We start from the raw sequence: 19,872 nt of genomic DNA on the forward strand, positions 1-19,872 counted from the left end.
ACCTGACACCCTTATGCTAATCCCCGCAGGTGGCGCAACCTGATCCTCCCAGCTGGACCGAAAAGGACTGCATTTCCCAGAAGACTCTGCGCAGGCCTACAACTCCCCATAAGCCTCTCTTCCTTTAGGTTCTGGCTCTTCTGCCAGGGAGGGGGTTTTGCATGTTCACTCCCCGTTCACCCCAGTCCCGTTTCCTGTACCTTGCTGCTGTATCTCCATCCCACGATATTCCTGTCTCAGTTTCTTCAGTGAACCCCTGTGAGGCCTCCCCTCTTCCCAGTGCCCCCAGAGAGCAGCGCTGCGCGCGCAGCTCCCGTCCAGCCTCACAGAGGGCACGAGTCCCAAGTATTCCTGGACCATGGAGACATCCTTGCCGAGGGCGGCAGTCTGCGCTTCTGGGTGTGTCTGCAGCTCTGTGTACCGCCGGTTGGGGTGGGACCCCGGGACTGCAGGCTGGCACGTGATGTGTGTGTATGTCTTGTCTGATGTGTCGGTGTCCCTGACGGCCAGTTTCCATACTTAGCTCTGTCAATTCCTTGTTGTGTACATGGGGCAAGTGACTGCCCCTCTCTGTGCCTCAGTTTCCTTACCTGTACATTACGCATGATAAAAGCACCAGTCTTTCTTGGGGGCTGTTGTGAGAACCAAAAGGTAATGCTCTAAACCGCGGGAAACGTCTGGCACAGAGTAAATCCTGCTAAGAATAAATACATGAAATAAACTACGCTTCTGCATCTTTTGTGCCCATGTGTGTTGGTGTATGTGACGTGAGGCTGCGGTGAGGTAGCAAGTCCTCGTAACCATGTCTAAAGAGTGTGTCCATCCGTGCTGTCTGTTTAGGTAGGTGGTGTGCCTTTGTGTATATACTCGGGACTGTACTTTTGCACAGGGCATGTTTGTGTTCCTGGCCCTGTGTTTATGCTTTTGCATAAGCTGTGTGACTTTGCATGCATGAACTACTGGGTGTTCCTGTGTGCGTATGTGTTGTGTATTTGTCCCTGAGGGTGAGCAATGTGCATCCCCAGTGCCTGCATTCATGTATGTATTGCTTCTGTATGTTCATGTATGTGACTGACCAGCCTGTGTCTGTGTGCATGCAAGTGTCTTTGCGTGTATAAGCTAGTGATGTCTATGTGTGCTTTGTTGCTTTATGGAATATCAGTTTATGACAGCATGCCTCTTCATGTCCCAAAGGGTCTGTGTGGATCTTTGGGATACCTCCTTGTGTTTGGAGCTCTGTGGCTCTGGGATGTGTGTGTGTGTGTGTGTGTGTGTGATAGATTCTGGGACGTTCCTATGTGACTGGGTGAATCTGTACCAAACAGAGGCTGGACTGCCTATGCATTCTCAGTGTGGTCTGTCCCTGTGTCTTTGTGTGTGACGCGTCCACGTCTCCGTCTGCTGATGGCTGTCCACCTTTGTATGTGATGCGCTTGTGAAGGTTCCTGTGACATGTGTCAGCTGTGTGTGGGCTGCGTGGGTTTGATATTTGCATCTTAGCATGTAGCACACGTGTGGGCACCAGTGGTATGTCACAGTGGTGTCAGGGCCACGCACTGTGGACCCCGCCCCCAGCCCCCCCCCCAAGGGTCTGTTGGCCTCTGTCCCTCCTCTCCCTTTTTATTCTCCCCTCCCGCCTGGCAGCCAATGCAACCGGGAACCAGTTGTCATGACAACGCTCCGTCCTCCCTCCTCCCACCCTTCTTCTGACAGGCTCTCTGCTCCCCCAATCCCGGTTGTCCTCGGGGGCGGGGCCCTCGTTCTCTCCCCCCCATCTTTCCCTCCCCCCCCACCCCAGCTACCCGGGCTCCCTAGCTCTTCTCCTCCGTCCGCCTCTCCATCCCTTCATCCGTCTGTCCTTTCGAGGAGGGGGAGGGGGGTACCTGAGCCAGTAAGCAGCCCCTCCCTCCTCCTGTTCTGCGTTTCCCGCCCCTCTCCTGGGCTGGGGGAGGCCAGGGTTGAGCGGGTCCCCATGGCTGGGGGCTGAGGGCCCGCCCCCCCTCCTCCCCAGCCGCCGATACCTCCACCTCCCTTCCATCCTGGACAAGATGCCTGCGCCCGGCGCCCTCATCCTCCTGGCGGCCGTCTCCGCCTCCGGCTGCCTGGCGTCCCCAGCGCACCCGGGTGAGTATGTCCAGCGGTTCGCGGCCGGCGCCCCACCCCCACCGGGCCATCCTGGCACCTGTGCGCAGTCCCTGGGGACGAGCGGGTCTGCAGGGCCAGGGAGACCAGCCAAGGCGGGTGGGGAGTGGGTTGCGGACCGAGTGCATGCATGTGAGTGTGCATGTGAGATCATGTGCACGCGAGTGCACACGGGTGCGCGAAGAGATGGAAGGCCGCGGCCTTTCGGAGAGAGAGAGACCCTATTTCTAAGGGGGACACAGCTCTGGCTTTGCAGAGTCCCTCCCTCAGGGTTAAGGCTGTGGTTAGAGAAAAAGCCTGTGTTCCCAGTGTCTTTAAAATAAACATTTCTCAGTCACCTTTCAGGCATGGGATAAGCAGGGGGTTCATTCAGCTCCGGGCAAAAATCTTCGAGCAACCCTCAATTGGGAGGGGGTCATGAAGCTATCAGTGGTAGCATATTATAAATTCTCAGAGCTTCCTTCAGGCCTCACTTTTGCTCATCACTGGAATGTATCTAAATACGGGTTAGGGGATGCGTTTGGGGCGAGAGGTGGGGGGCAGTCCCAGCTTGGGAGGAAAAGCGGGACCCCACCCCCAACCACCTGGGAAGGCCTTAAACTACAACTCCCACAATACATTAGGCCACCCGTCCTCTCTGCCAAGGGGGGTCTCTGGATGCTGAGCATCATGGGAATTGTAGTCCAAGACTGGCCCAGGATGGGAGGGGCATAGAGTCCGGTAGTCAATGTCTTGAATCCCAGACCCCAACCTAGCCTTGTGCCCACAGATGGATTCGCTCTGAGCCGAGCCCCTTTGGCTCCGCCCTACGCTGTAGTCCTCATTTCCTGCTCCGGTCTGCTAGCCTTCATCTTCCTCCTTCTTACTTGTCTGTGTTGCAAACGGGGTGATGTTCGTTTCAAGGTGAGGTGCCCTGGGACTAACTTGGGGAGAAAGACCCCAGCCAGAGAAGGGGCAGGAAGTCCCAGAGCACTCCCAAACCTGGGGACTTGGGATCCTCACACCAACGGATATGGGGCTGGGGATTTGAGGGATAAGTCTGTGAGCTGTGGGAAGACAATTAGGGCAGGACATTGACATCTCAGCACCCCGCTCCTGGTGCTCCCGTTCTTTGCCTTTCGCACCCCAGGAGTTTGAGAACCCGGAAGGGGAGGACTGCTCTGGGGAGTACACACCCCCTGCGGAGGAGACCTCCTCCTCACAGTCGCTGCCTGATGTCTATATTCTGCCGCTGGCAGAGGTCTCACTACCAATGCCTGCCCCGCAACCTGCACACTCAGGTACTGCCCCCTCATCCCAGGATCCTGAGGTCCCAACACTGAGGGCTTCCTTTTGTGGCTCAGGGAGGGCAGAGGGCAGAGCCCTAGATTCATGGAAGTAATTTATAGGGAGGCCACACTCACCATCTTGCAGAAAACCACAGATCTGGAGAATTCTGCAGGATGGCCCTGGTGCCATCAGCCTAAATCTCAACCTGGAAAGCCAGTCTATGAGCTGACTATCCTGTCTTGGAGCTAGGGTTGCCAAAGGGAAGGGCTGATTGGACTCTGAATCTTATGGGCAGCCAATGAGGAGGCTGGACCCTGCCATGGAATGTTGGGGACAGCCAATAAAATGAGACTGCTGTCTACTCCGATCTCAGACCCCACCCACTGGTGGTGTGGGGTATCCTGGAAAGGAGAGCTCAGGGCATCCCCTCCCGCCCTTCCTCAGACATCAGCACTCCCCTGGGCCTGAGCCGCCAGCATCTCAGCTACCTGCAGGAGATTGGCAGCGGCTGGTTTGGGAAGGTGAGGGGCCTGGGTGGGAGGCAGAGGGTGGTATCCATACATCTCTGGCCTGTGCTCCTGTTCTGTGTCTACCCCCATTTGTCATCTGCTCTTGGCCTCCCCAGCCCCTCAGCCTGCCCCTCTCCCTCCACCCTCACCCTCTCCCACCCATCTACCCCCCCATCTGTCGGTCAGCGCCTCCCTCCTCACTCCATTGACCACTCCGCCTCGCCACCCGGCTCTCCACGCGTCCGTCAGTCTGTCCATCCTTCCATCCGTCCCCGCGTGCATCGGACTCTGGGCCTGTGAGTCTCTCACTCCGTGTCTGGTGGGGGACCGGGGAGGTGGGACATTAAGGGAAGGCCTGGAAGGTGGTTGGGAGTGTGGGGTGTATGGAGCTAGCCTGAGGGTGGGCTGGGCAGAGGTCAGCATTGATCGCAGCACTCCCTGACCAGGTGATCCTGGGGGAGGTTTTCTCAGACTACACGCCAGCTCAGGTGGTGGTGAAGGAGCTCCGGGCTAGTGCAGGGCCCTTGGAGCAGCGCAAGTTCATCTCAGAAGCTCAGCCCTATAGGTAAGTCCATGGACAGGGCTTCTAAAAACAAAATATCAGGTAGAGGAAGTGATATTTGGAAGTGGATGGAGCCCAGTTTGGTGCCAAACCCGGCTTCCGGTTTCAGATTTTTTCCTGACTATATGGCTCTGGTGCTGGGATTCCCCTCCTGGGATCTTGGGTCTTCCCTAGAAAGACCTGGAGACAGCATGGGGAGGGGTTCCCAGGTTGGAGGAGAGCCTGTCCACTCTGACCCTCAGGGTCTTCACAGGGCAGACCATACCCAAGCTATTACCACAGAGTGGGCCCCACCTCCCTTCCCCTCTGTGAGAAAGCCATGGGCAACCTGCCTAGGCTCCTCCATTCTTAACACAGAGTTGTGCTTGGAGGTAGGAAGCTGTGCATGGAATCATTAGACTCTGGCCCATCCTTGCTTCAACACCTCCTATGGCTCCTTCTCAGTGCTCCCAGGACACCACAGGCCCTGCATAGTCTGCTCCTAGAGTCTCGCCTCTATCCTCTGTCCTCAGTTTCCTTCCCACCCCTACTCGACCACACACACACACACACACACACACACACACACACACACACACACACGCTGCAGCTGCTCTCCTGCCGCAAGGCCTTTGCTTCTCACTCTCTGTAGAATTCCATTTCTTCCCCGCCCGTCTCTAATGCTGAACTGGGGATTCATGTTCCCGTCTTCAGTCTCAGCTCGCAGGCTTGGTAAGGAGGGTCTTGCACAGGCTTGGTGAGGTTTACCTGCAAGTGTACTCAGAAGGCTGGGGCAGCACAATTGTGAGCCTGAGGCCAGCTACAGAAGGAGACCCTGTCTCAGAAAGTGTGTGTTGGTGGAGTTTTGCCTTGCTACTTGCATATTGTCTGCTTTTCTCTTTATAAACCGAGGCTCTTTAAGGTAAATAAAATGAAATCAGTTCAGACTCATTAGGCCAGATGGTGGTTCACCCCCGCAATCAGAACACTTCCGAAGCTGAGGCGGGAGGATCTCTATGAATTTGAGGCCAGCCTAGGCTACTAAAAATGAATTTAAATAGTCATTTCCCGAGTGACACTTGGCACATTTCGGGTGCACACCAGCTGACTCGTGTCAGAAATCTATGGGGACAGCCCAGGCTGACTGGCTGCTCAGGCCCTCGCTGTCTGAGCACGGGTGTGACTAGTTCTGACGGCCCTCAGTAGATGTCTGCTGATCCAGATATGGACCTGAACGATATGGCCCTTCCTCTGTGACCCAAGTCCAGTCTGTGTGGCCCTGCGCAAGTTGCTTTCCCGCTTCGGACTCTGTGCCACTCTGGGTCGCTCTGGTCTTTATTCTGCCCCACAGAGTTGTGGCGAAGCCCTGGCTTTCTCTCTCCATCGTCCTTGGTCCTTAGCTCCTGCTGTTTCTCAGGTTCCAGCACATGGCAGTCACTTTTCACAGGCTTTTAACCAAGTGGGGGTTAGGAGTCTCCTCCTAGGAGGGGAGGGGCTGAGGAGCCGGCCAAGCTGTGGCTGTAACAGAGATACTAGCCTGGCCCTGCAAGTGGCCTGTAAGAGAAAGAACTCATGTGCACTGGCCTCACTTGAGGAGGGTTGTGGGGAAGGGAAGGGTTTGTAACAATGACAGGGCTACTTTCAGAGACCGGGGAGGCCTAGTTCCTTAGGAGCCAGCAGTCTTGCAGAGCCCTGTGGGAAGCGGGTTACAGCGAGAGAGAGTTGAGCATGCTAGCATTTGGCAGCAGCCAGCAGCCCTGCAGACACAGCTGGGACGGAGGGTGAAAATCAAGTCAAGCATATGTCTAAGTGTCAGAGCAAAAGCGACAGTAACGGTGGGACTGGTGGTGCACACCTACCTTGTATCCCAGCACTCTGAAGGCTGAGGCAGGAGGATTGTGCACTCCCGGGCAGCTTGAGCTGCAGAGTGAAACCTTACCTTAGATGTGCAGAATAGCAGGACCCACCCTCGTCACGAGCAGCTCCCCCACAGCATGCTTTCCACATGGTTTCTATGGGAGCCCCTTCCCATCCGTCACAGGAGGAGGAGGTAGCGGGCCTCCCCAGAAGACCTGAGAAGGATCCAGACCCAGGGCAAGGCTGGACGATGAGGAAGTGAGGGCACTTTGGGAGAGTGCTGAAGCTGGGGCCTAGGCAGTGGCAGAGACAAGAATGGGCTGCAGAGACGGTTCAGCGGTTAGGAATGTGTGCCGCTCTTTCAGAGGACCTGAGTTTAGTCCCCAGCCCTGAGTCAAATGGCTCACAAGTGCCTGCAACTCCAGTCCTAGATCTGATGCCCTCTCCTGGCCCTCCTGGGCACCTGCACGCACATGCACACACCCTCACATAAACACACATATGTACACATGATTCTAAAAAAACACAACATCAGGAGAAAGAGAAAAGAGTGAGGGCGAGGCATGGTGGTGGCACACACCTTTAATCCCAGCACCGTGGAGGCAGAGGCAGGTGGATCTCTGTACGTTTGGGGCTAGCCTGGTCTACAGAGTACAGGACAGCCAGGACTATATAGGGAGGCCCAGAGTAAAAAATAAAAAAATAAAAAATGAGAGAATGTACCCTATAGAGGTGGGCTGTAAGAGCAAAGGCCCAGAGATCCGGGAGGAACAGGAACACCAGAGAGTGAGGGTCTCGTGGCGCTGCTGGAACCATAGAGAATTGTGCACATGTCAAACAGATTAGGGGCAACCGGAAGAGGAGGTAGAGCATCCAGGTCAGGTCTACAGACCTGGTAAAGGGTTTGGTGAGGTGCATCCATGGCATGGACACAGGCTTTCTCTACCCCCTAAAGGAGCCTGCAGCACCCCAATGTCCTCCAGTGCCTGGGCGTCTGTGTGGAGACCTTGCCTTTCCTGTTGATCATGGAGTTCTGCCAGCTGGTGAGGGGCTGGGGAAGGGGAGGGCCTACTGGGAGCTGGAAGCCAGCTTTGGTCTCAGGACTTGGGGGGTCTTAGGTTCCCATGGTCTCCTGTGTGGCTTCACTAGCTTCCCTTTTCCTTTTTATATTTTTGGGGGCCAGGGATCGAATCCAGGGTGTATCAGGCATGTGTGGCAAGCATCTGACCAACCAGGCTGAAGCAGCAGGGGAAACTGAGGCTTGGAGGGGCTGCCCAACATGGGCCAAAGGCTACTTTGTACTTGCTTCAAATTGTGTTGAACTGCCCTTGTTTCCCTCCCAGGGGGACCTGAAGCGATACCTCCGGGCCCAGCGGCCACCTGAGGGCGTGTCCCCTGAACTGCCTCCTCGTGACCTGCGGACACTGCAGAGGATGGGCCTAGAGATTGCCCGGGGTCTGGCTCACCTGCATTCCCACAACTACGTGCACAGGTGAGCTAGGAGGCCACACAGCAGGGGATGCAGGGAAGGACTGAGGAAGAGGATTCTAAAGTGCCAGGCACCCTGAGCTTCTGAAGGGGGCAGAGGAAGAAACCAGGAGGAGCAGCAAAGCAGAGGGAGATTAAGTGAGCAAACTGGATGTGTTGGCTCTGGCCTGCAATCCCAGCACTCAGGAGGCTGAGGCAGGAGGATCCCTGCAGGTTTGAGGCCAGCCTGTCTACATAGCAAGTTCCAGGACTCCCAAGGCTACACAGTGAGACCCTGTCTCAAAAAAGGGGGAGAGGGGAACAAGAAAGGAGGAGTGGAGGAGGAGAGAGGAAGAAAAGGAGAGGCTGGGAGGGAGGAGCCAAAGGAAGGGGAGCTTTGCTAGCAGAGAAAGAGGGAAGAAAGACTGAGGTGTCAATACAGAAGGTGAGGAACGAGGAGAGAGGGCAGGAGTTAGTAGAGGAAAGCGGGAATTCAGGGGAGGAGGAGCCAGAACAGGAGCTGGAAGACCAACCAGAGGAAGATGAGGTGTCAGGAGAGAGGAAGGACTCAGAGGAAGGGGAACAGGCTGGTGGTGTGGTGGCGGAGGAGGAGGAAGGAGTCGGGGATGGAGGACCTGCACTAGAAGAGCAGGGTGAGCAGAGGGAAGGAGAGGCGCTGCACTGTGGGCAGGGCTTTCCCCTCCCTCATTCTGCCTCCCCCACCCCTGCTCCGCAGCGATCTGGCGCTGCGCAACTGCCTGCTAACTTCAGACCTCACTGTTCGCATTGGAGACTACGGGCTTGCGCATAGCAACTACAAGGTGGGCAGTGCGTGTGCGTGTGTCTGTGCGTGTGGACCAGTATGTGTCACCTGCTGACCTGCTGACCCCGCCCGCCCCCAGGAAGACTACTATCTGACACCCGAGCGCCTATGGGTACCTCTGCGCTGGGCAGCACCGGAGCTGCTGGGCGAACTGCACGGCAGCTTCGTGCTGGTGGATCAGAGCCGTGAGAGCAACGTCTGGTGAGGCCCTGGCTAGCGCCTGGGGGATGGGACTTCACTGCTCTCTGACCTCTGACCTCCAACCTCCCACACAGGTCACTAGGGGTGACACTTTGGGAGCTATTTGAGTTCGGGGCGCAGCCCTACCGACACCTATCCGATGAGGAGGTCCTGGCCTTCGTTGTCCGCCAGCAGCACGTCAAGCTGGCCCGGCCCAGGCTCAAACTGCCCTACGCTGACTATTGGTAAGGCACCTGACTCCGGTCAAGCCCAGGCCCAAACTTCCTAAGCACTTTGTTACACCAACTCCCCCATCACCTGATGCCTGATGTGGGGAAACTGAAACAGGGGACTGGCACGTGGAACTCTGCCCTAACCACCAGTCCTCACCTGACTTCATTCACCCCCTCTTCTCCTCCCTCTGCCTCAGGGTCTCTGTCTTTGTCTATCTCTTTCTGTTGGTCTCTGTTCCTCTCCTACTCTTTCTGGAGTTCTGGCCTCTCCATTGTCCCCTCCCTTGTCTCCCAGGTATGATATCCTGCAGTCTTGCTGGCGGCCGCCAGCCCAGCGCCCCTCGGCCTCCGATCTCCAGCTGCAGCTCACTTACCTGCTGTCTGAGCGGCCCCCCAGACCCCCTCCGCCGCCGCCCCCTCCCCGAGATGGGCCCTTCCCCTGGCCCTGGCCCCCCTCGCATAGTGCCCCGCGCCCGGGGACCCTGTCCTCTCAGTTCCCACTTCTGGATGGCTTTCCTGGGGCTGATCCAGATGACGTACTCACGGTCACCGAGAGCAGCCGAGGCCTCAACCTTGAGTGCCTGTGGGAGAAGGCCCGGCGTGGGGCAGGCCGGGGTGGGGGTGCACCTCCCTGGCAGCCTGCCTCTGCTCCTCCTGCGCCCCACACCAACCCATCCAACCCCTTCTACGAGGCACTGTCCACGCCAAGCGTGCTGCCGGTCATCAGCGCACGCAGCCCCTCGGTGAGCAGCGAGTACTACATTCGCCTGGAGGAGCATGGTTCTCCACCAGAGCCCCTCTTCCCCAACGACTGGGACCCCCTGGACCCAGGCGTGCCCGGTCCCCAGGCCCCCCAGGCTCCCTCCGAGGTCCCCCAGCTGGTGTCCGAGACCTGGGCTTCTCCCCTCTTCCCTGCGCCCCGACCCTTTCAGACCCAGTCCTCCGGATCAGGTGGCTTCCTACTGAGCGGCTGGGACCCCGAGGGCCGGGGCGCTGGAGAGACCTTGGCAGGAGATCCTGCCGAGGTGCTTGGGGAGCAGGGTACCGCACCCTGGGCCGAGGAAGAAGAAGAAGAGAGCTCCCCAGGCGAGGACAGCAGCAGTCTTGGGGGGGGACCCAGTCGCCGGGGACCCCTCCCTTGTCCCCTGTGCAGTCGCGAGGGTCCCTGCTCCTGCCTGCCATTGGAGAGGGGGGACGCCGTGGCTGGCTGGGGGGGGCACCCTGCCCTTGGTTGTCCCCACCCTCCAGAGGACGACTCTTCCCTGCGTGCAGAGCGGGGCTCCTTGGCCGACTTGCCCCTGGTCCCCCCTACCTCAGCCCCTCCCGAGTTTCTGGACCCCCTTATGGGAGCCGCGGCGCCCCAGTACCCCGGGCGGGGGCCGCCTCCCGCTCCCCCCCCTCCGCCGCCACCTCCCCGGGCCCCCGCGGAACCGGCCGCGTCCCCCGACCCCCCGTCGGCCCTGGCCAGTCCAGGCTCCGGCCTGTCGTCTCCGGGCCCCAAACCGGGGGACAGCGGCTACGAGACCGAGACCCCTTTTTCCCCCGAGGGAGCCTTCCCAGGTGGGGGGGCGGCGGAGGAGGAAGGGGTCCCTCGGCCGCGGGCTCCCCCCGAGCCACCCGACCCAGGAGCGCCCCGGCCACCCCCAGACCCGGGTCCCCTCCCACTCCCAGGGTCCCAGGAGAAGCCAACCTTTGTAGTTCAAGTGAGCACCGAGCAACTGCTGATGTCCCTACGGGAGGACGTGACAAAGAACCTCCTAGGGGACAAGGGGTCGACAGCCGGGGAGTCAGGGCCCAGGAAGGCGGTGAGAAACCCCGCGAACAGAGAGAAGGACCCAGGCCCGAACAGGGACCTGACATCTCTGGGCAACAGGAAGAAAGTCCCCAGCTGGAACCTCCCTGTGAACGGGGTGACAGTGTTGGAGAACGGGAAGCCGGGAGCCCCGGACATGAAGGAGAAGGTGGTGGAGAATGGCCTGGAATCTCCCGAGAGAGGAGAGAGAGCCCTGGTGAATGGGGAGCCCATGCCCCCAGAGCCCGGCGAGAAGGTGCTGGCGAATGGGGTTCTGATGTCCCCAAAGAGCGAGGAGAAGGTGGCAGAGAATGGGGTCCTGAGGCTGCCCAGGAACATGGAGAGGCTACCAGAGACTGGACCTCGGAGAGCCCCAGGACCCTGGGAGAAGATGCCCGAGACTGGGGGTCTAGCTCCAGAGACCCTGCTGGATCAAGCCCCTGCGCCCTGCGAGGTAGCCTTGCCCCAGAACGGCTTGGAGACGGCCCCTGGCCAGCTTGGCCCAGTCCCCAAGAGCGAGAACCCGGAACCCGGGACCGAGTGGAGAGTCCACGAGACTGGGGGGGCACTGAGAGCCCCCGGGGCTGGGAAGCTGGACCTCGGGAGTGGGGGCCGAGCCCAGGGGGGCGCGGGGATGGCCCCCGCCGGCGGCCCCGCAAGCGGCGTGGACGCAAAGGTCGGATGGGTAGACAACTCGAGACCACTGCCACCTCCGCCACAGCCACTGGGGGCCCAGCAGAGGAAGCCGGAGCCAGTGCCCCTGAAAGCCAGGCCGGAGGTGGCTCTAGAGGACGAGCCAGGGGTCCCAGACAGCAGACACGGAGAAGACACGGCCCCCAGCGTAGACGAGGACCCCCCCAAGCAGGAGAGGAAGGGCCCCGAGATGCCACGCTTGTTCTTGGACTTGGGACCCCCTCAGGGGAACAGCGAGCAGATCAAAGGTGAGGAGATGGCCAGTTTCTGGGGCAGAGGAGGTGGTGAGGAAAAGCTGAATAGGCCCTGGCACTGAATGCCTACGCAGGAGTCCTTGTACCTCGGGTCTAGCCTTGGCTGTGGTCCCATCTGTATTCCTAAGAACAGGTCTTTCCTTCCACCTGCCAAGAATGGATGATAGGGAAGGCCCCTACCTGGCAAGGTGGCTGTGAGGGGAGGCCTTAGCAAAGCCCTTAGCTATGGCCTAATTGTCACCACTGAACTCTATGACATAGTGAAGGCCTGTCTTTGTTATTGAAGCTTGTGTAGATGGGGCCTCCAAGTTTGGAACCAGAAGGTACCCAGAAACAGGAGAGGGCTGGGGGAAAAGGTGGGGAAAGTTAGGTGTCTAGGAATAGCCACTCCCACAAGGCTAAGGGAGTTGTGGAATTTGCTAGTTTTTCTTGTTAGTTCAGTGTTCTGAGTGTTTGAATGGTTGTAGCCAGCTCTGAAGTCTGGTGCTGCTGGCCAGGACTGTGCGAGGGCTCCTCTAAGCTGAGAGTGATCAAGAGTGGAACCATATGTCCATAGTGCCAGCACTTGGGAGAGGGAAGCAAAGGATCCTGTGAACTGGGCTGCCCATCAAGTTCCAGGCCAGCCTGGGCTACGTAGTGAGGTCCTGCCTCAGACAAAGCAGAAGGAGATAGCTCAGTTGATAAAATATGTGAGGAACTGATCCCCAAAAGCCACACAAACTAGGTGCGCTGCTGTGCTTGTAATTATATCTAAAGGAAAAAACTCTGGGAAGTAGAGACAGGAGGATGGCCGGAGCTCACCACCCAGCCACTCTGGCTTAATTGGTGAGCTAAGGCCCAGTGAGTGACCCTTTCTCAAAGGACATGATGTACTGAGGACATCTGAGGTTGTTCTCTGTCCACCCACATGCCCCCCCCCCATTAAAAAAAACGACAGGCAACATGGCCCAGATGAAGGCACTCGCCACCAACCCTGACGTCTGGAGTTTGATCCCCAGTACCATGGTGGAAGGAGAACTTCTTGTTCCCTAACTACCACACACACGCTGTTGTACATGTGTGCCCACACACATGCATAAATACACGCACAGAGATATACACAAAATTTAAATATTTAAAGGCAGCAGTAAACTGAGGGGTCTCTAATATGTCAGGCTATAGGTTGCCCGTGGCTGGGCCCCAGAGGGCCAGGGCTCACTGAGAGGCTAGGAGCAGAACGGTGAGCCACACAGCGACATCTCAAGAGAGATGGTGCCCACCCAAGCTCCCGAAACCCTACGGAGTATACTGCCCTATTCCTGCCCTGCACTGGCACCCCTCCTGTGTGTCTAGGAAGACACCAGGGTCACATGACACTACTGGGTGAACTAAAATGTCTCAGAGAGTCTGGGTAAAAAGAGGCTAGGAATGGCTTACTATTTTTCCACCCAGGGAACTCCTATTTATCCTTTAACGTCGCACATAAACTTCCCCTTCCCTGGGAAGCCTTTATGATGGCTAAAGGCTATCACTCCGGCCTTATTGTGCATACCCACCACTCTGCACAACACCGTGGCTGCAGCGACGCTCATCCCACTACCCTGAAGGGCAGACACCTTCTGAGCCAAGGCCAAGGCAAGGAGGCAAGGAGCTGAGTGGCTAGCAGGGGATGGGTGGAGTGGGCACATTTAGAGAACAGCAACAGGTCAGTCAGATGTGAATGCAGGAAGTGGCCTTACCTGTCCCCTCCTGTCACCCTCCGTGAGCCTGCAGGTGGTTTAAATGTGCACTGAGGGAGGAAGGAGTGGCCCTTTCCTGTTGCCTGGGGGCACAGTGGAAGAATGGGATAGAACTGGCTGGAGAGTGGCCTTGGGGACCTTTGGGGCAGAGAAAGTGCTGGGAGGTGGCAACCAATGGCCAGGCAGGGAGGGATTTCCCTTCTGCAGGGAACATTGGTTTACTAACCCTAGGGATTGTGAGCACTTCTCTGTGCACAGACCAAAGCTGAGCAAGCACTGTTCTGTTCCGAGACCAGGTATACTAACTAGGGCCGGACAGCTACGCTAGGAAGGGGGTGTGGCCAGAGCATGTATGCCTGGTCAGTGCTGGAGAACCGGCTGTGATAATGTCATATACATACAAATGTTGAGAGGGGGCAAGAACAGGGAGTTTTGACTGAGATGGGGACAGATTGCAGAGAATAGCTGGGCCCAGGTGTGAGAAGCCTGTTGCTCTGGGTGCTGAGATTATGCACTGGGGTGTGTGTGTGGGGGGGTGTCTCTCACTCTGTATACAGAGAATCCCTCAGAACACAGCCCTGGGCAGAGCCTGACCTGTCTCTCCCCTTGCAGCCAAACTCTCCCGACTCTCGCTGGCGCTCCCTCCGCTCACGCTCACGCCGTTCCCGGGCCCGGGCCCGCGGCGGCCACCTTGGGAGGGCGCGGACGCAGGGGCGGCTGGAGGGGAGGCCGGCGGGGCGGGGGCGCCGGGGCCAGCGGAGGAGGACGGGGAGGACGAGGACGAGGACGAGGAGGACGAGGAGGCAGCGGACTCTCGGGGCCTCGGGAGGACGCGGGAAGCCCCAGTGCCCGTCGTGGTGAGCAGCGCCGACGCGGACACGGCCCGCCCGCTGCGGGGGCTGCTCAAGTCTCCACGCGCGGCCGACGAACCCGAGGACAGCGAACTGGAGAGGAAGCGCAAGATGGTCTCCTTCCACGGGGACGTGACCGTCTACCTCTTCGACCAGGTGAGCGGGGCCTCAGGGCAGACCGCAGCAGGACTGGAGGGAGGCGGACCCCATGGTGGTCCTGATGAAGCAGCGGGGCTAGAGGAAGACTCACCTTGCGGGGCCCTGGGAAGCCCAGTCGGTGGGTGGGGCCCGCAGGGAGCAAGTGGGCGGGACCTGGGGGGGCTAGGCCAGGGTGGGTGGGCGGAGCCTAGCAGGAGTAGGACCAGGAATGGGCTAGGGACTTGTGATGCGAAGGGGTCTGGAGGTCTAGAAGACTGTCAGGTAGCAGCCTAGATAGGCTGGGAGACAAAAATAGAGATTAAATACTGAGCGAATGGGGATGGGGCCCGGATCTCTGAGGGCGGAGCCTAGTGCTTTGGGGTCTGGTTTGTCGTTAACAACTTTAACGTCTGTGGACTTGACTCTAATTTAATTTTTAGTAGTGTTTGTCTGGGTATATTAGGGAGTGCGGGTGCCTCCGAAGACCATAAGCTTCCAGTGCTCTGGGTGGCCCAGTGAATGGGTGGCCAGAGGCAGGTGTCCCATGTGGCACCTGGGTAACAAACCCTAGTCTTTTGGAAAACAGCTACACCTCTTAGCCTCTAAGCATCTCCAGCCCCTTGGGGTTGGGCTTTAAATGGGGTGAATCTTATCATGTGTAGGTTTAAGAAGGAGCAGGTTTGGCTTGGTTGCTCAGGTTTGCAATTTCTACTTCCAGAAGACAGAGGCAAGACGATCTATAGTTTTATTTATTTATTTATTTTGAGACAGAGTTTCTTTGTAGCCCCTGGCTGTCCTTGAACTAGCTCTGTGGACCAGGCTGACCTCGAATTCACAGAGATCCGCCTGCCTCTGTCTCCTGAATGCGAGCACCACTGCCACCCAGCGACAGTCTGTGGTTAAAGGCCAGCCTGATTTGCACAGACTTCAGGGCAGCCAGGGCTACATATCAAAACCCTGTCTCAAACGAACAAATGAACAAACATACTAAAAAAAAAAAACAGTAACTGGGACCTGAAATCTCCATCCTGTTGAAAAGAAAACGGGAGGTCTTATGGACTGAGACTGTCTGAGGCCAGGTCGTGAGACACTTGAGGAGAACGGGATCAGGTACTGGGTTCAGGGACCTGGGATGCCAAAGTGGAATCTCTGTGTAGCCCTGGGTGTCCGGGAACTCACTCTGTAGACCAGGCTGGCCTAGAACTCAGAGACCCACCTGCCTCTGCTTCTTGTGCTGGGATTAATTAAAGGCGCACCACTTTGCTGGGCTCAGGTGGGATGGTGAGAGTTTGAGTGGGGGCTGGGGTATTGTCTTTTTGTGCTCAGCCGCCGTTAGGGATCGGGAGGGCCAGAAGAACAGGCTGTTAGTTCTGAGACACAGGTTTGGATCTCTGCAGCCCAGATCTCTGAGATGGTGGCATGGGCTTTAGACCAGTGTCTTGGGTTAAGGGCTCTGAGTTCAGGCTGAATTTAGGAAGCAGAAAGGAATTACTGAGCTGGGTGGGGCTTCACAATCAGGTAAGAAACCAGGGTGAGAGTAAGGCCCGTCGGAAGCTTCGAAGGCAGACGAGGGTTACATCCACTTCGTCTAAGTCAGTGATTATAGGCTGGGGTACCTAAAGCCCCAGCAATATCTTTGATTTTATTGTCCCTTGGAGCGGTGGTTGGGATGTGACAATTCATTCCCTATCGTTTCCTACCCTTCCTTGCTTTCACAGGAGACTCCAACCAACGAGTTGAGCGTCCAGGGCACCCCCGAGGGGGACACGGACCCATCAACGCCCCCAGCGCCCCCGACGCCTCCCCACCCCGCCACCCCAGGAGATGGGTTTCCCAACAACGACAGCGGCTTTGGTGAGGGGCGGAGCCCACGGCTTGGACAGCGGAAGGGCGGGAACAGGCCTTATTATACAGTGGGCGTGTCCTGTAGGGAGCTCGGTGCTTGGAAGGGACCTGGGAGAGCTCCGGAGTCCGTCCAGCCTTGAAGGGTGGACGGAGGGTCCTGGGAGGAGCTCTGGAAGACGGGGCCTGGTAGAGGCGGCCAGGGGCCAGGAGGTAGCTGAAGTGGGAGGGGCGGGGCCTTGCTGGAGGGTGGGGCTAAAGCCTGCGAGACTGGTGTGTCTCTAAGGTTGGTCCATTCTCTCCCTAGGCGGCAGTTTCGAGTGGGCGGAGGATTTCCCCCTCCTCCCCCCGCCCGGGCCCCCCCTGTGCTTCTCCCGCTTCTCCGTCTCACCTGCGCTGGAGACCCCGGGGCCTCCCGCCCGGGCTCCCGACGCCCGGCCCGCAGGTACAGTGCTTCCAGCTGGACCCTGCCCCACCCCTCCCCAACCTGCCCTCCCTCGCCTTGTCTAGCTCGTAATTTTCCTGCCTGTTTCTCTTCCATTCCCCCCATCCATCACACTGACACCTCTCAGCTCAAACCAATTGGCTCCCATTCACACCTTGGACAGCTACATCTCTTAACCTCAGTTTCTTCAGTGATTCCCATATGCACACTCTCCTGCCCATCTTTTCCATTTCTGGGCTCAGACACCTTGCTGGATCTCCATCTCCTCTCTGAAAGCACTTAAAAAGCCGGCAGAGGATATGGCAGACCCCCAGAGACAGGAGCATTATAGCAGCGGCGAGTTCGCAGCGCCCTGCCGCATTGTAAGCCACTCAATCCTCAGTGCGATCCTTAGAGTAGATTCTAGTCCCCTCATTTTACGGAAAGGAGAACTGAGGCACCTAGAAAAGAGGCTTGAGTCCGAATTTCTCTCCTGGCTGCTGGCCCTGAGTGCTGCCCTCTCGTGGTTAGCATCTGCTGCATCCTCGCACTCTTGAAGCCAGCCACTCGGTTCTCCCCGTGCTGGCCACCATGTTGAACACCCAGTATCGGCCCTGACTTTTTTCAGGGATGTAATGTGGGCCAGTCAGTGTCCCTCTCTGCCTCAGCATCCTCATCCATAGAATGGGTATGATAGGGAATCATGCTCCTGAGTGTTCTGAGGGTTTAAGTGGTTTAATCCCCCTGATGGGCATGGAGCCTGGAGCTTGTGTAATGCCGTTACTGACCCAGAACTGTGAACAACTTGCACGAAGGCTGGAGGCAGTAGAGCTTAGCTAGTTCAAGGAACAGAAGACTCTGCTGCTGCTGATGCAGAGTCAGAGTGAGGGGAAGGGATGGGACAGATTCTTTTTTTAGTTTTAATTTTATGTACATTAGTGTTTTGCTTACACGTATGTCTGTGTCAGGTGGCATAGCGTTTCCAGACAGTTGTGAGCTACAATGTACAATGTAGGTGCTGGGAATTGAACCCGGGTCCTTTGGGAGAACAGCCAGTGCTCACAACCACTGTACAATCTCTCCAGCCCTGAGATGGGACAGATTATAAATGACTTGGGGGCCTGGTGTGGTGCATACCTTTAATCCCAGCACTTGCGAGGCAGAGGCAGGTGGATTGGTGAATTCAAGGCCAGCATGGTCTACAGAGTGAGTTCTAAGACAGTCAAGGCTACACTGAGAAACCCTGTCTCGAAAAACCAAAACATATAAAATAATAATAAAACAAATAAAGGACTTGGGGAAATTTTGCCCAGAGGATGGTGGTGAACCGTGAAGGAGTGTAAGCAGGGGACAGGCTGTGGCCTGAGATGGCCTGGGTGTCTAGGGAGAGGCTCGCAAAGAGTCCAGGTAGGAGAGGCTAGTGAGCAAGCTAGGCACAGGGAGAGAGGAGGGGGAGGGCAGAGTCAAGGGAAAGATAGGATTGGGGCTGAATCCCTCCAAGTTACCCCAAATATTGCTTCCTGACCCCTCCATCTCAAGATCCCCAAGAACACAGGGAAGGGTAGGTCCAGGGTGTGGGGACACTGGTTAGGCAGTGAGTCAGGGCCAAGGCTGGTAGAATGACCTCACTGTTAGTCACCAGGAGCGGAGATGGAGGGCCCAGTGGTAGGAAGCCCCAAATCCTTACCTGCTATCACAGATACTCCCGCCAGGCATGGGCGGGGAAGTTGCTAAGCATGTCTGTCTCCCCAGACCACTGCAGGCATTCCTGTGGGCTCCACCTTTATATCAGCTCCTGAGTGAAGAACTCACCCCATGTACTTTGAAAAGGAGCAAGGGCCACGCTTTTCACTCAAGGAGGAAGTAGGCTGATGCCTCCCCTTGGCCAGGCCCCCAGCTGTCAGCACAAAGTGTGAAGGAGGGCTGACCCCACTGGCCCTGGTGTTCTAGATCCAGAGAATGGGTCAGGCTGTCATGATGTTTGGGGAGGCTGGAGGTACAGGCAGACGAGTTCTTCCGCAGTGACGGGAATGAGATCCATTAACACTCAGTGCCAGAGAGGGATGCCTGAGGAAAGCTGAAGAAGCAGATGGTAGCCTGGATGTCCAAGGGTGCCGAGATGATTCACAGTGGTTGTGAAAGGCCTCTAAGAGGGGGCCTGGATTACCTGGGAAGGACATTTAGACACTGGGAACAGCAGATGCAAGGACCTTGGGGTAGAATGGTATCTGAAACGTTGAGGGCAGAGGATGGGATAGGGATGGTGCCACTACTGGACCTTCAGCTTGACTGAGTTGGAAACCATAAGCCTGTCTTCCCCGATTCTGTCCCTCCTGATCCCCATCCTTTCTCTACTCTCTTTATCCTCAGGCCCCGTGGAGAACTGACTCCCCAAAGACCCAGCCCCTTTGCGCCCCAAGAAGAGGGTTTGCGAGCAGAATCTTGTGTGGACGACGCAGCCATTGCCCCTGACGCTGACACAGCCTCTGGGGAGGCACCTGAAGCTGGGCCCTCCTCCTCCACCATGTGCCAAACAGGAGGCCCCGGTCCTCCACCCAGTCCCCCAGATGGGTCCCCTGATCCCCCTGATCCCCTTGGAGCCACATGAGGCAGGAAGCCCCATCGCTGGATAGCCACACTTCTTGGAACTGAACTGAACTCTTTTGGGCCTGGAGCCCCTGGCACAGCAGAGGTCCCTCCTGACCCACTCCTGGCCTCATGAGGGCCACTGGCTTCAGGAACCTGGGCCCCCATCTTGCGTCTCCCCTCACCCCCAGCCTGGCCCCTGGAGGGGGCCTCTGGTTCAAACCTTGGCGTGACATTTTCACATTATTTAAAAAAGACAAAAACCAACTTTTTGGAGGAAACTGGGGCCTGTGTGTGTTTGGGGAGTTGGGAGGGGGGTTCCAGTAGACACTGAATGGCGGTCACTGTCCTCTCCCCGTAGCCCCAAGGCAAGGCGCCCATGCAGCGGTGGGGCTTGCCTGCCTCTTCCCTGCTCTGGGTCTGTTCCTTATAGCCCCTGACATTGGTGGCAGCTTCAAGTTATCCTTCCATGTTCCACAAGGAGTCCAAGCAGTTGTGGTGGTGACCATGTTCCTGCAGGGTCTGGAAGCTGACCCAGGGCCAACTGGTGGTG

General features: G+C 57.5%; 1 protein-coding gene across 2 annotated transcripts; it reads left to right on the plus strand.

Moving 5' to 3' along the window:
* The first annotated feature begins 226 nt into the window (after window positions 1-226).
* On the plus strand, window positions 227-19,594 carry Lmtk3 (lemur tyrosine kinase 3). Of its 2 annotated transcripts, none has more exons than XM_075952302.1 (16): window positions 227-399; window positions 2,012-2,124; window positions 2,912-3,045; window positions 3,272-3,422; window positions 3,856-3,932; window positions 4,367-4,485; window positions 7,274-7,361; window positions 7,662-7,810; window positions 8,522-8,606; window positions 8,688-8,809; window positions 8,884-9,033; window positions 9,317-11,754; window positions 14,091-14,485; window positions 16,186-16,321; window positions 16,617-16,754; window positions 19,104-19,594. In XM_075952302.1, the coding sequence occupies exons 1-16, from the start codon at window positions 359-361 to the stop codon at window positions 19,118-19,120; spliced, it is 4,353 nt and encodes a 1,450-aa protein (XP_075808417.1). In that variant the 5' UTR covers window positions 227-358; the 3' UTR covers window positions 19,121-19,594. The 2 variants fall into 2 exon arrangements, with proteins under 2 accessions (XP_075808417.1, XP_075808418.1); XM_075952303.1 differs by lacking the exon at window positions 227-399 and adding an exon at window positions 1,790-1,891.
* The last annotated feature ends 278 nt before the right edge of the window (window positions 19,595-19,872 follow it).

The sequence above is a fragment of the Microtus pennsylvanicus genome, chromosome 18, assembly GCF_037038515.1.
Source record: "Microtus pennsylvanicus isolate mMicPen1 chromosome 18, mMicPen1.hap1, whole genome shotgun sequence".
NCBI lineage: Eukaryota > Metazoa > Chordata > Mammalia > Rodentia > Cricetidae > Microtus > Microtus pennsylvanicus.